This window comes from Taudactylus pleione, unplaced genomic scaffold (genome assembly GCF_031769625.1).
Source record: "Taudactylus pleione unplaced genomic scaffold, aTauple2 ptg000214l, whole genome shotgun sequence".
NCBI lineage: Eukaryota > Metazoa > Chordata > Amphibia > Anura > Myobatrachidae > Taudactylus > Taudactylus pleione.
Genome location: NW_028284616.1, coordinates 7987190 through 8002338, shown reverse-complemented (window position 1 = coordinate 8002338; position 15149 = coordinate 7987190). Strand labels below are relative to the sequence as shown.

Sequence of the window (15149 nt, the reverse complement as noted above, 5' to 3'; positions counted from 1 at the left end):
TGCTAAAGGATACAGAAAGACAGCACAGAAAGTTTCCAGTGTCAGCACAGAAGCTAGTAAGTATACAGAATCTCCACAAAACACAGAGTGAAGACAGCATAAAGTGTTTCCACATCAGTGTATCACTACAGAGTCTCATTAGTCCACAGAAGCTGCATAAATATGTCTGTGAGAAGCTACAAGAGCTAAACCCATCATGGGTTTTATAAAGTTAAAAAGTGTAGAAAATTATACAACCTGGAAGTTTGCTATGGAAATGCAATAGAAAGGTGAAAGGTTGTGGAAGGTCACAGTAGACCCAGGTGCAGATCCATGCCCAGATGATATAGAGAGAACCATGGGTACCATAGGCTTAAGTGTAGAGCAACACATGTACTCTGTTATACATAGGAAGACATTAGCAAATTACATGTAGACAGCATTGCAGGCAGCGTATCAAGATAGAGGTTTAAGGAGATGAATTAACTTAAGACGTGTATTAAATGGGATGGGTACGCTCAGGATCCCGGCACTCAAAATCGCAATGCCGGCATCCCAACAGGGTTAGGATACTAATACCTGTTGGTAGGTATCCTAACCCTCTCCCTAACCCTTCCTCCCCAGTGGCTGAACGTCACTTCTCCCTAGTGCCTAAACCTAACCTCCCCCTCCCTGCACCCAAAACCTAACCCTCCCCCTCTAGTGTCTAACCCTAACCCTTTCCCCATCCCCGCTACTTACCTTTGGGATTCCGGCGCTGGTATTCTAAGTGCCAACATCCCTTGCGTTGGGATACTGTACGTATCCCGTTTTAAACAATAATAAATTATGTGACTGCAGCAGTGTTTGTAATTACATTGATAGAAAGATGTCTGTTTCTTAGCAGTTAACATCTGTTGGAGTACAAGTAGATGATGAAGAGATTGCTATAGCAATGCTACAGAACTTGGCGCCAAAGTTTGTCTTTCTAGTTGTGTCATTGGAAGCAAACACAACAAAATGAATAGACACAGTCAGAGCAAAGTTACTGCAGTTCCAACAAGTCAGGCAAGTCAAGTGCTTAGACTCTGTATTACACACAAAAAGTGAACATTTTAGAATATTCAAGTTTAAATGCTACAATGTCACAAGATAGGTCACAAAGTGTTTGAGTACAAGCAAAATAATGAGAATTCTATGCAAAGCAAAAAATGCAATGGCAAAGATTAATTAGCTTTTGGGGCTCTATTTATTATCATTATTTTTACTAAAATAAAGTGAAAAAGGGAGTTTTCACACCCATTTCACATTATTTTAGTTTCACCTAAAGTTACGTAAGGGTAATTGGAGTAGAATTCCTAAAATTCTCCTCCAGCACCTAATTATCACTTATTTTTAGTAATCAGATCACATTTCCCATCATTGCAATGGGAAATGCAATCTGCCTGGTAGTTACTAAAAATAATTTGTGAAAAAAATACCGGCGGAAGCCATGTGATAATAACACCACCTGGAGGTGACCCAGTTACTGGACTCCTGCTCTGCTCTAACAGGCAGAGCAGAGCCTGAAGCCAGCCCCAGTGATCAGTTGTGTGGTCTAAATAGACCACACACTGATATACTGTAAAAAAAAAATTTAATAGTAAAAAAAAAACAAAAAACACTTACCAGAGTCCAGGGACCGGAGTTCGGAGCTCCGGTGATGTCCTCCCTCTGGTCAGCTGGTCTCCCATCCTGCACTGGGACCCAGTTATCAGGTGACCGGTTCCCAGTGCAGGATGGGATGTCAGCTGACCGGAACCATGGAGGATATCACCGGAGCCCCGATCACTGCAGGTAAGTGTAATTAAGTGAGGGGGGTCGTGGGGGGAGTCACAGATGGGCCATGATTGTGGGGGGTGGGGCTTAGCAATGGAGGGTGGGGCTTAACGGCGGCCGGTCGGCGCATGCACGGGCACTTGTCACGGTATTTTTTGCGAACATACAGTGATAAGTGTGCAGAGGGGATTCGCAGGGACAGAGCGTTATCGCAAGCTCTGTCCCAGCAAGGGATTTTTAGTAAATCCCTGTGATACTGGCTAATTTCGCAATGCAAATTCAGTCCATAATATCACACTACAATCTGCATTCAAATGCGGATTGTAGTAAATAGAGCCCTTAGTGTTGCAGATAACTGCAGAAAGGATTGCTGGTATATTGACTCAGGTGCAACAAGGCATCTCAGCTGCAATGAGGAGTGGTTCACTACGTTAACCAAATGTGACCCTTTCACAAGTAAAAGCATTGGCCAAGTGCTTACAGCTACAAAAGTTGGAAGAATTCAAGCCTGCTTGAAAATTGGGACTAAAATTAAAGTTGCAGAAGTCCAAAATATGCTTTATATACCAGAATTCGGAACAAATTTTATAGCCATCAGTGTCCTAGAACAGAGATGTTACAGAGTTCACTTTGCTAAAGGAAAGTACATTGTGCGAAGTTAGGGACTGTAATAGATATAGGTACAAAGTGTCAGCAATTGTATGTCTTAGATAACTGTGTCACAGTAATTGGAACTCTGGCACAGAAAATTTGGTCGCCTTGGCTATGACAGTGTTCAAAAGCTACAAAATGGGATGGTCACAGGAATTTTAGTGACCGACACAGATAGGCCAATATGTGAGGTTTATATAGTAGGAAAACAAAGTCATCAGCTATTTCCCAAGTTAACATGCAGAGCTACAACACCATTTGTACATTCATATGTGTATGGTCCAATGGAAGTAAAGTCAGCAACCAGATACAGATAGTTCATGACCATCATAGATGACTTCACCAAAATGATACACATATACTTTATCAGAGAGAAATCTGAGATAATTGCAGACTAGTAGAAAACCAAGATCTGATAATGGTGGAGAATGTCTAAACAAAAAGGTGGAACTATTCTTGAAAAAATATGAATTAGAGCATGAATTGACCATTAGCTATACTCCTGAGCAAAGGGGGTTAAGTGAACAAGCAAACCATAGCACTAGTGGAAAGAGCAAGATGTATGCTAAAGGACACAGACCTAGACATACGGTTTACCAAAAAGCTTATCAAAACCAGAGATGTTGTATTCAATGAAAAAACACGTTGTAGAAAAGCTGGAAGTTGAGGTATCTGGATGATAGGGCTAGAATATAAAGGTAGACAGTCAATAGATTGATACCAGAAGGTCAACAGTCAATAGGTCGATAGGGTCAATAGGTCGACAGGTGATTGGTTGACAATGACTTAGGTTGACAGGATTGCTACATGGAGAAGCTTGTAGTGAGGGAGGGTGCTGATTGTGAAGTGCCCTACTGCTCAGACTCCATTTTGTTCCTCCAGGGAGGCTTCATTCTCTGTTCCAATATGGACACCTTCTCCTGCTTAGCTCTAGAGCAGGGGTGGGGAACCTTTTTTCTGCTGAGTGACCTTTTGATATACATAACATTATTCACGGGCTCGGTGCAGGCCATGCCCCCTCCGTGTGACATCACACGTGGGCGGGGTCACAATCCTGGGTGATTATAGCAATACCGAGTGTATCCTAAGGATGCTCCTGGGAGCTGTAAGGGCAGCGGTGTGACCGTCTGAAGCAGCCTAAGGACTTAAATGGCCCCCTGGGCCTGAGGTTCCCCATCCCTCCTCTAGAGAGACCTGCAACATTACTCTGCATTTACCACTGTTCCAGCATCCTGCCCCATTACCCACTAGCTGCACACACTCATCAGCTTTCAAGTTGTATGACAACTCAGAACCAATGTGTATCACAGTGAGTTCAGCTGTACATCCTTTACCCTACAACAAACGATATCACTGGTTAGGCAACTGGGCTGTTAATAGTGATAAGGTATCCGCTGGTGTGTACATAAACTCTGCCATACCACAGAACCTGTACACACATATTTCAAAAAGGTTATGGACCCAGGAACGCTGGCACTGCCTACAAGTACACTGGCCTCAAGCTACTAGACAACACATAGACATCATCTGTGCCAATGTACTCACTCACTATGTGGGATGCCTTATGCCTGTATATAGATGCAATGACAAGGAGGCTTACTAGAGCACAGAGGCATGTTTATACAAAAGTAGCAGTGTGTGCAACCCCACCTGGCAACATTTAGGAATTGTCTAATGGACATAGAATGCACACATACATGGTGCAATCCAAGTAATGTTAAACACAGTTTAGATAAGATGGGGTATCCAGCTTGTCACAAATGGTTCAACACGAAAAAATCTTCAATTAAAGAAGAGTTAGGTACTTAATTTTACTCACACATGCAGAACATGTACTGTACATAACCTATATAAAAACACAAAAAGAGTCAAGTGCTTTTTACAATACAATATTTTCGGAGCTTGACTGCAGGAGAATTCGCCATCTTCAGATGGAATTTGCTCCCGCACTCGGCATTTGCTCCTGCACTCGACACTCACCCTTTCGAATCCCTCCGCCCCTATCTGGCTCCTTCCGTTGGACATTGGGGCTTTGTGCGCCTGCGTGAACTCTAGTTGTACAGCTACACAAATGTGCAGCTACACACAGGGCCTGATTCTGATGTGGACAGGGAAGCGGCTGTGCAATACCGTGCAACTATAATGCAAATGCAGCAGATGGTGCCTGTAGGAAATAGACGCCTCCCTGCATGCATCTGTGATCCAAGTGCTGCATCTGAAGACTCAGCATCGGATCACCATGGTGACCACCAGTCGTGTTGGTCGCAGCCTTTTGGTCAGTCTGCGTAACCCAAAGCTTATTCAGACTGGCCGTCACAACTGGCCATCACTCCGCCGGGTCCAGTAAGACTGCATCCGATGGCGCAGACCCTGAGCTAGGCACTCCTACAAAATGGGGTCGACACAACCCCATTTTGTACAACGGTCCTGATTTTCACCCCCTAAATGCTGCAGCATGTCAATCATGCTCAAGCTAAGGGGGAATTGCGAACGATCATGCAGTATCCGTTCTGCACATTTGAAGACCGGTTCCTGCGCATAGGCCGATCCCAAAACATCGGATTTGTACGTAAACCATCGGGTTTGTGTAAAAATCCGAATCAGGAATATAGTACATTAAAGGCAAAAATTATATGAAGCGACAATCATGTGTCTGTGCAACTGTGTGTATCTAGAGCATATATCTGTAATCCCCAATATACTTTATTCACAAAAAAACATATGTAGAGGATATATAATGCTTGCCATGTTTTGATTTTGAAGTAGTTATTCATATTTTAAATGGAGCATAGAGTCATCATGTCTGTACAGTATAACATGTTACTTTCTTTACTCACAGGAGACACAGAAGACATGTCACCGGAGAGACTGATCTCATTCCTCCTCTTGTGCATCCTTTCCTCCTGCCCCAATATGTCCTCAGTGTCCAGTTCCAGCCTCCTGCGTTTCAGAGACTGTTGAGGAAAGAGTAGTCATAGTTGTTATAAAGCTGTAGACATAGTGCAGGACATTTACTGTATGCTTATGTAAACCCACTTCAGCATTTAACACTGCAAGTAAGAGCATACAGTACATACAGATATTTTACTAAAGTTACCAGGAAATCCCAGAGAGCAGGTGTAGTTTGGAGGTACGGAAATTATGGCGCAGTAAATTGCTACGTGGCCATTATGGCATAATCATGTCATCAAGCCCCCAGATCCCCCATTTCTCCAATGAAGTATACAGAGCTCCCCAAATTCTGGAGTCTCCCAGACATTGCAGCAGAGTAGGAAATTATGGGTACAAGACAGTGGCTTCATATGAGAAGTATAGTTGTATCATTTATCATTAATGTTCAAGCCCGTTATCTAACATGTAAGCACACTATCACTTACAATGATAATTAGTCTTTAAATGAAATGCAATCACCACAGGTAATTCCAATAAACAAAACAACCGTTATCGCACTTGCAGATAACCCTCTATAAAGCTGGATTGATGTTATGAATTTTTAACTATGATGACCTACAGAAATATTATTAAGAACTATTTTTATAGGAAATTAAGGGACATATATCTCAAAGGACCAAAAGCCCTCATGCTAATGAAAACGGGAGTTAGAACTTCTTTTGGTTAGCTTTCAAACTTCATGTGGTTTGCCACCACAGATTACACTGGTATCCCCGATAATACCTGATCAGCTATCACCATCTCAGAATGACGATAACATAAAAATGCTCTATTGTAGGGGATATTTTTTAAAGTAGCATATTACCATGATAGCAGTATTGTATCTCTATCTAATATCACTTTGTAAACAGTAGGTTTCTTACTTTGCCACTTTGCCATACTGCCTTTTGTGAATGGATGGAGATCATAGCTAGTGAGGCTGTTGGATTATGTGAGTACTATGGCAGAGTAGTAGTAGTACAAACCAGAAGATGCCCTGAGTCATCCAGTGCAGTACTCACAATTGTGCATATACTGACTCTCAGTATGGAGCGGAGCTTGAACTGAGTGTACAGGTTATCACCAGCTGGTGACTATATGTGGGTAGAGGTGCAGGTTGCAAGCAGCATCAGCAGTTTTAGCAGGAAGGAACACGCTGCAATAACAGGGTCTGTCTGGAGTTAAGTGGGTCACATCCATGTCCCACTGAGGCACTCTACCACAGTGACAAGATAGCACCGTCACCACTGTGCAGAAGTACAGATGGTGGCCATCTTAGTTAGGGATGGAAGCCTTCCTGAAGGAGCCAATATGGAGTATACGCAGTAGTGCTCTCTGGCTTTAGCAGATGTCACTGTAAGATGACTGGAATACTGCAGTTTGCTGTTTAAGTTTCTAGTCAAGTATGTGATCTACTTGTAATGGTGGGCTAAATATGTGGTATGTGGCTTCACTCGTCTGTAATTGTGAGGGACAAGGAGTTGCTCATTCCAATGTTTCTTTTGAAGGTGCAGTTCCATCTTTCCATCTCTGAAGACCCATCTGAGAGCTAGACTTGGCTAGGTGTGCTGGCTGACAGAAAAACCTGAAGAGGTGCAATTTGCAAAAGTCAAATCAATGACCAACCTCCTACAACTATAGAATCAACCATTTTGTTAAATTAACCTTTTAGGTTTTTCTCTAAAAATACTCCTCACTTCAGCCTAATTTAGGTCTTAAAGTAATCATGAGAGTGAGGGCACACTGGTAAAGTGTTAATTAAGTATATTTGAAGCTCGTTTTTATGGGGGAGATGTATCAAGCTTTGGAGAGAGATAAAACGGAGAAGTTGTCCAAAGCAGCTTCTGTCATTTATGTAGCACGGTCTAAGGAAAGACAGAAGCTGATTGGTTGCTTTGGGCAATTTCTCCACGTTATCTCTAAGGCTTGATACAACTCCCCATGTTTTTTGCACTTCATACAGAACATTTATTGTCCATTAGTGTGTTTTCTTGTTCTTTAAGAGAAATACAGTAGAGACAAATAACACTTGTATTTTTGCCATATCTCTGGTTACGGAAATGTAGACCACAAGTGTTAAACATGAGAGGAGATTTCTAACTGTTAGTTCCTGTTTCTAGACTATAGCTTGCACAATATCTAATATCTATATTTTATTTGTTGATTAATCACAAATACGGTTTACAGCAAATGTAAAAAGTCAGAAATTGACAGTTGCATTAAAGTATTGGTTTGATATATTTGAATGCGATAATCAGATAGATGCACTAGATACAAGGTTGTGTTGGTAATTTGTTATAATTACACATTTAAAATTCACTTAGGGTTTAAGTACAATGAAAGTTTTCTTTGTCCTCCACATATTAGTTCCTATAGTACAGGATTCCAGCATTAATGCCTGAATAGCACAATACAATTAGGAAATATGAATTCAATAATGTGGTCTACACCATAGCACTCTGAGATCTTAATGCTGCAATTTCAGAGTGCTAAATGTTCTATGAAATGTCTCCATTTTATGTGGACAAAAAATGAGTACATGGTAAACATAAAGAAAACGTGTCAATGGTTTTGAATATGCACGAAAAAAAATATTGAAATATGGAGTGCTGCACTACCTTCATGAATGCTCCTTACATGAAGCATTCTACTTTACCAAGATGGCCGCTGTTTGGGCTTCCCTGCATGTGCGGTGCCATTTCGTTACTTTCTATGAGCACCACAGTGGGACACGGACGTGTTCTACTTAGCTCCAGAGACCCTGATATATTATTCTGTATATGGTCTGCATGTCCTCCATATAACTGTACTGCTACCTTCATATGGAATCGGTATGTTATACTGCCAGACCTAAGCCCAGTGGATGAAATGTCGACGCCAGAAGGCCGGCAGATGGAGATCACGACATGGTAAGTATTAACCCTATCCCCCCCTAACCCTAACTCTCCCTTAGTGGTACCTAACTCTAACCTCCCCCCATTGCTTAAGGCTGATATCTCCCCCAGGGGTGCCTAAACCTAAACTTCCCTCCCCACACCCTAAACCTAACTCTAATCTCCCCACAAGATGTGCCTGACGCTAACCCCCACCTACCCCTATGCCTAAACCTAATCCTCCCACGGGGGGGGGCTAACCCTAAGTCCCCCCTGTAGTCTCTAAGCCTATCCTCCCACGGCTAACCACTCCCGACGCCCGGTTTACCTATGTTCGGTATGCCGAGCATCGGGATTTTGGTGTGGGGTTAATGATAGGCGTCGGTAATTAGACGCCTATCATTACTCCCATGCCGGGCTTTCACCGCCGGCTTCCTGACTAGAAGCCCTTCATACATTGCTGGCTAGTGCTCTGTATTTTCCGCTCATACTCCGCTCCCACCAGATTAATAAGTGTATAATTGTGAGTATAGCTGTACCCATAACTACTACTACACTACAATAAACCTGACACCTGGATAAGCACCGTGACTGTTTAGTGTATCTGGAATTCCGCTGGTGTTGCTATTTAACTCAGCATACCACAGCCAAATAGCACACACATATCAACAAGAAAGTGCCGAAGGCATATGTTTGTAATGCTTTCACCTTTCCTTAAACCAATAGATGGTCGCATGTGAGCCAATAACCTTAACCTTTGTCCCAGTGTTCCTTTCTGCTTTATTGTCTAATTTGTATTTGTCTCTTTCTTTGATTAAATATATTGTTTTAAATTATTACTGAGATTAATGTGTCCCTGAAATGCTGTTCAACCATGGCTGCCATGAATTGGTGCAGGCTGTGGCAATAGGAGAGTGTGGCCATGTGTAGTTGAATGTGTTAGAAATATGTGTACAACTTGTTGTTCTAGCAGAGTTGTGTACACACCAGTGGATATATAAAGAACCCAAGAAACTAGTCCAGTGGAACTTAACCAGGATGTGTGGTTTATTGTGTACAGCCATCCTCACCATTACACTGGTTTTGTCCAAAACATGAAGCAGAGTGGAGTTAGGCGGCTCATCAGCCAGTGACTGTCTCATGTACTGTGGCAATGGTGCAGGTGCTGGAACAGTGGTAATAAGCAGTTACTGGTCTTCGGTGTCAGAAGCTAAGAGGAAGATAGCCGTCCTCCTCTGTATCGCTCATACACAGGGAAGCTAGATAGCACAGCACATGCACATCTAGGGTATCGGTGTCCATGTTGGTAAGGGAGCAGAAGTAGACTGCACAGTAGCACACTCCACTTCTAACTGTATGGTCACACCCTGACACGTGCCCATTGCTCAAGCTACGCAACACCACGAGGGGGGCGCAGCCTAGCACTTCTACAGAGACCTATTACTTTGTATACTTTGTGTCCCTGTGTGCAGCCCTTTGGAAGGTTAGAAGGCCGCCCATGCCCATGAGATTGCATATCGCTGGCTTAGTTGCAAATGTAGATTACAAACTTTTTATTATTATTTATATTCAATGCAATGCTTAGCAGACTTATGATATACTCGTGATGTCTGTTGATTATGCCCAATGTGCATTTACTTAGCAGTAATATGTCCCGGAAATGCTGATAAACTGTGCCATATGGAGGTATTTACATTCATTTGAATCCTGATTGTCCACTTTTGTCAATAAGCGGCCCTCCAGCATGCCTTGCAACAGTTTTAGCATGGCCAAATAGCAAAACTGTTGCATGGCATGCTGGGATGTGTAGTTCTACAACATCTGGGAGGCAGCTTATTGCCCACCCCTAGTTTAACCCAACACAACCTACTATCAGTTACTTACCTCCAAGATATCAGAGTTGGTGCGGCTCTCATGTGGCTCAGTGTACTCTGTATACTTCAGGAGCACACGATCCATGTCAGTGCTGGCATATTGAAAGAGTCGATTAGATCCATTGAAGATAATGAGTGCAATCTCACAGTCACACAGTACACTTAATTCATATGCCTTCTTCATCAATCCAAACTTTCTCTTGGTAAAGGTAACCTGTGCAACAATCCATTAAAATGAGGCATGAAAATAAGAAATTCATAATTTTTGGAGCACCAATTCCCCTGTATTAGAATGTCCTAGACCTAGAGTAAACTGACTGATAGTCAGCAAACATAGAGGTAGGTCTGGGCCTAATTAAAAGTTGTTGCTCAGTCATACCTGCCTGTTGCGCTGGTCTAATATACGGGCAATCTGTATCTTCTTCCGACCCATTGAAATTTGTTGTACTTTTATCTCTAATAAGAATAGCCTTGCAGAACTGAAAAGAAAAAATGAATACAGTTTTTTTATGTGAGCTTATGGTTCTTGCAAGCAAACAGGAACAAGGCTAGCAAATTATTTTCTATTGCTAGTACACTAGGACATGCCCTTTTTCACACATTAATATATATATATATATATTTATTTAAACTAGCATATTACGATGAGTTAATTATCCTGTTCTGTATAGAAATAAAGGGCTGGGTAGCGGTACAATAATGAGTATCTGCAGGCAAAACTAAAGCATGGTGGGGGTTCCTTACAAGTTTGGGGCTGCATTTCAGCAAATGGAGTTGGGGATTTGGTCAGGATTAATGGTGTCCTCATTGCTGAGAAGTACAGGCAGGTACTTATCCATCATGCAGTGAGGCATCTGCTTGGCTCCAAATTTATTCTGCAGCAGGACAACGACCCCAAACATATAGCCTAATGTCAGGGGTCAGGGAACTTTTGTACCTTTTACCCCATAATATATTTAGATATGTCTACGTTACCCCCTTGATTTGAAAGGAAGGAAATCCTATAGCAGTGCCCCCATAGTTATGCCCCTGTAGAAGTGCCCCGATAGGCATGTCCCTGTAGCAGTGCCCCCATAGTTATGCCCCTGTAGCAGTGCCCCCATAGTTATGCCCCTGTAGCAGTGCCCCCATAGTGATGCCCCTGTAGCAGTGCCCCCATAGTGATGCCCCTGTAGTGCCGCTTGTACAAAAAAAAATTACCATAATCCCCGCTCCTGCATCCGCGACCGTCCTGTCCGCCCGGCTGCTCCTCGGAACTATGGGAGAGATGTCATGACGTCTCTCCCATAGTGCGCATGGAGAGAGCCAGAAGCTGGAGCTTAGAAGAGAACTACAGCCTGTGGCTAACGTAGCGCTGCAGGGGAGGAACCAGGCGCCCGCTGGTAATAACAACTCAGCGGGCGTCCGGCTTAGAGCATCCCTGCGGCGCCGAGCTGGAGTTCTCTGATGCCGGGTGCAGCAGGTGCACCGCTGCACCCGGCGCCAGTGACTTCCATTCCTGGGGATAATGGATGGACAGCCAGGCATGCAATGATTCATATGCATGACAGGCTGTCCGTCCATTACCCCAGGAATTTCAGTTTTACCCGAAATGGGGTAATTTCCCCCTGTTCCCGACCACTGCTAATGTCATTAAGAGCTATCTTCAGCGTAAGATTCACTACTTAGAAAGAGTGCAGGACACACCATCAAACACAGAGGAATTGCTGCAAAATCTAATGTGCCATTTTAAGGATATTTGAAAGATGCCATGTTATTGGACCCTTTAGAGAAATTAGTTCACATGGATTTGTGATATATCTGTGGCTGCTGGAAACCTGGAGTCATCAGGATAATAAAACCAGTATGTTAATACATGAGGCATACATCCTCTTTGAAACAGTGGGGAGCACCACTGGACAATATTTATAAATAAGCACTCCCAGGGACGTTTTTTTTTTAAATTTGTTTTTGGACATTTGGTTTCTTTTGACAAACTAAGGACCACCCTAGGGAAGCTGCTAATGTGTATATTGAGTATATTCTTTTATTGTGCAAATATTGTCAAATATAGCGCAAACGTAGGACATGTATATATACACCCCACAATGTTTCTTACTTTACAGACACATTCAGACGCTCATATTACTCCTCACTAATATATAAGACGCAAGAAGCACAAGAGTCCAATTCACGGATATTGATAGTCAATCACAAACATCAGCGAGTGACTCTGACATTCCAACTCAAACGGTACAAGAGGTTAGGTATCTGGCCAGAGCAGATAGAAACAGGAGGGTGCCAAAAAACTGGCTATACCCACCCGCACAGGTGTGAGGAAGAGGAGGAAGAAGAAACTAGCTAAACCCTTAGGATCAGTTATTTTCAATTTGTCCAAACATTCCCTGAGGACCGCGGAAGTTTCTTTACTTAACAAGGGACTTTCCTTTGTACCTACCCTTCTACAAAAAGGCTTTGATTGGCAAATAGACATGTATAGACTCGACAGACAATTGCGGCTCAAAGATCATTTTGCACAGAGGACTGATGATATTCAGCCTTCCACCACTGTGACAGAACATGAACAGAGCAAACTAAGAGCGGTGAGTAAGTTTGATCCACCTACTTTAAATCCCGCGATTCACATTTTTATGAGGGTACTGAAAAGGGACACTGTACCATTTATAGAGAAGCAAAAAATCTCATATCATAACATCAGCCAGGACGACCACAAGGTGAAACACTGAGTGAAGATACCAACCTTATAATACATGCTGCCGATAAAGGAGGAGGAATTGTGCTCATGGACTATAATGACTATGTCCAAGAAATCAATGGCCAATTAGCAGACATGGTCTGCTACCACAAGCTTGACCATGATCCCACATGGAGATACAAGAATGAAATTGATGATGTGATTAATCTTGGTGTCAATAATCGGTACAATAGTATTGAAATAGCAGATTTCCTTAAACAAAAGCACCCCAAAATACCGATCTTATATACTCCTCCCAAGGTGCACAAGTCCTTGACACCCCCCCCGGCCGTCCGATCATATCGGCGAGAGGGTCGTTATGTCAACCCTTGTCACAGCTGGTAGATTTTTACCTTCAACCTCTGGTGAAAAACATAGACGGCTTTATATCTGACACCACAGATTTTCTTAGAAAATTGGTTGGTGTAACAGGTATTAATGATAATTCAATATTGGTTACGCTAGATGTAGCAAGTCTTTACACCAATATACCACATGACTTGGGGATTCAAGCTTGTCGTGAATGTATCAGCCAAAGTGATTTATATAAAGGGCCACCAGTGGAATATCTGCTGTTGCTTATTGACATCATCCTCAACAAGAATTACTTTTTATTTGAGAATAGATTCTATCTCCAAAAACAGGGAACAGCTATCGGGTCAAATATGGCCCCATCCTATGCAAACATTTTCATGTCAGCCTATAAACACATGTATCTATATGGCAATTTGCATTATTGGAAAGACATTCTCTTTTACGTAAGCTACATCAACGATCTTTTCCTAATTTGGCAGGGGGGGTGAAGAAAAAATGTTGCCGTTCATTGACTTTCTTAATTCCATACCAGGTACAATTCTCCTAAGCCTCACCTTTAGTAGAGAGCACATCAATTTTTTGGATGTGTCAGTCTTGATAAGTAGGAAACAAATTTCCACCAGAATATACAGCAAAGACTCTGACAAGAACACATTGTTACACATAACCAGTTTTCACCCAGCACCTCTCAAAAAAGAATTGCCTTACTCACAACTCCCTAGAGTAGAAAGGATTAATTCAGAATCTACTTCCACATCTATGGCCCTGATGGAAATGGGGCAACCGTTTGTCAAGATAGGCAAATTGAAGAGGGAATATCTACTTGTACAGAAGGAAAATTGCCGTGACCTAGAGCCCCATGTGTTCAATTTCTGCAGTACATATACCACAGCTTCTAGCTATATACGAAGGAAGGTATTGGAACACTGGCACCTATTGGAAAGTGATCCCATATTATCTACACAACTTAAAGGGGAACTACGGTTTGCCTACAGACGAGGCCCCAATTTAAAAGACCTTTTGGTTCTGATGGACTCCTCTAAACGTAAGAGAAAACAGCAAACACACTGGCTGACCAAGAAACTGGGAATTTTTAAGTGTACAGGCTGTACTAACTGCCCATTTCTGAAGACGGGTAGTTCTTTTGTTAATCCCTAAGATGGGAAGAGATATACCATCAGATATCGTCTGGATTGCAATAGCAAATATGTGATATATGCCCTTACTTGTCCCTATGACCTGGTATATATTGGAAAAACTTGTAGAATGCTCAAGGAAAGACTAAGCCAACATTATTGATCACATCCCTCCGCTGCAGAGGGGTGGTGACAGAGAAAATATCCTCCTTCAGAGAGAATTACAATGGATTTACCGCATTAATAGCCTTTCACCCAATGGGCTGAATGAAGACTTTAAAATTAGTTGCTTTCTTTGATGGCTTATATGTCTGTTCTGATTTCTATATTGGTGTTATGGCATTGTTTCTACAGGCTCCTCGTTTGTCTTGTTCAGTTACAGTCCAGCATATCTTATGAACACAATCTTGCACCTGTACACCTGGTATCACAGTCGTTGCCTTGCAGACATTGCCATATGTCTCGGAATGGTTGATTGTGACCAGATTTTGTATATATTGATTACAGTCACAATGATATGTTTACGTGCCTATTTGGTGCAGGCTCTATGATTACTTTATTTGCTTATGACTTGCTTTGATCGTTTATGTAGCTCTCACTATAACAATGAGTAGCTTATAGACTATGGGGATATGCCAGTGTACACGTTGTCACTCTATTCTTAACGTTTATGTTATCACATGGTGTGTTTATGGGTTCACAGCAGTTGGAGTTATACGGTGCAATGAGGAGCATCTGTTCACTGTCTTAGATACGTGCAGCCATTAACATGCTATTGTGGGCTGCATACGGTTGCAGCATGCAACAGTGTGTGTATACTCCACCTGCATAGCGTGATCTACTCTGCAGTGTCAGTCGC

At 42.4% G+C, this 15149-nt stretch overlaps 1 protein-coding gene across 1 annotated transcript in view; it reads right to left on the bottom strand.

Annotated features, from left to right (window-relative positions):
- The window catches only part of MEF2B (myocyte enhancer factor 2B), a 37419-nt gene extending 26878 nt beyond the window's left edge, over nt 1–10541 (bottom strand). Inside the window, exons 1-3 of the mRNA XM_088478525.1 lie at nt 10485–10541; nt 10116–10319; nt 5274–5381 (exon numbers count right to left, since the gene is read on the bottom strand). Coding sequence (XP_088334651.1) covers nt 5274–5381; nt 10116–10319; nt 10485–10538 — 366 coding nt within the window. The 5' untranslated portion in view covers nt 10539–10541. The remainder of the gene's footprint in view (nt 1–5273; nt 5382–10115; nt 10320–10484) is intronic.
- Nucleotides 10542–15149: the final 4608 nt, after the last annotated feature.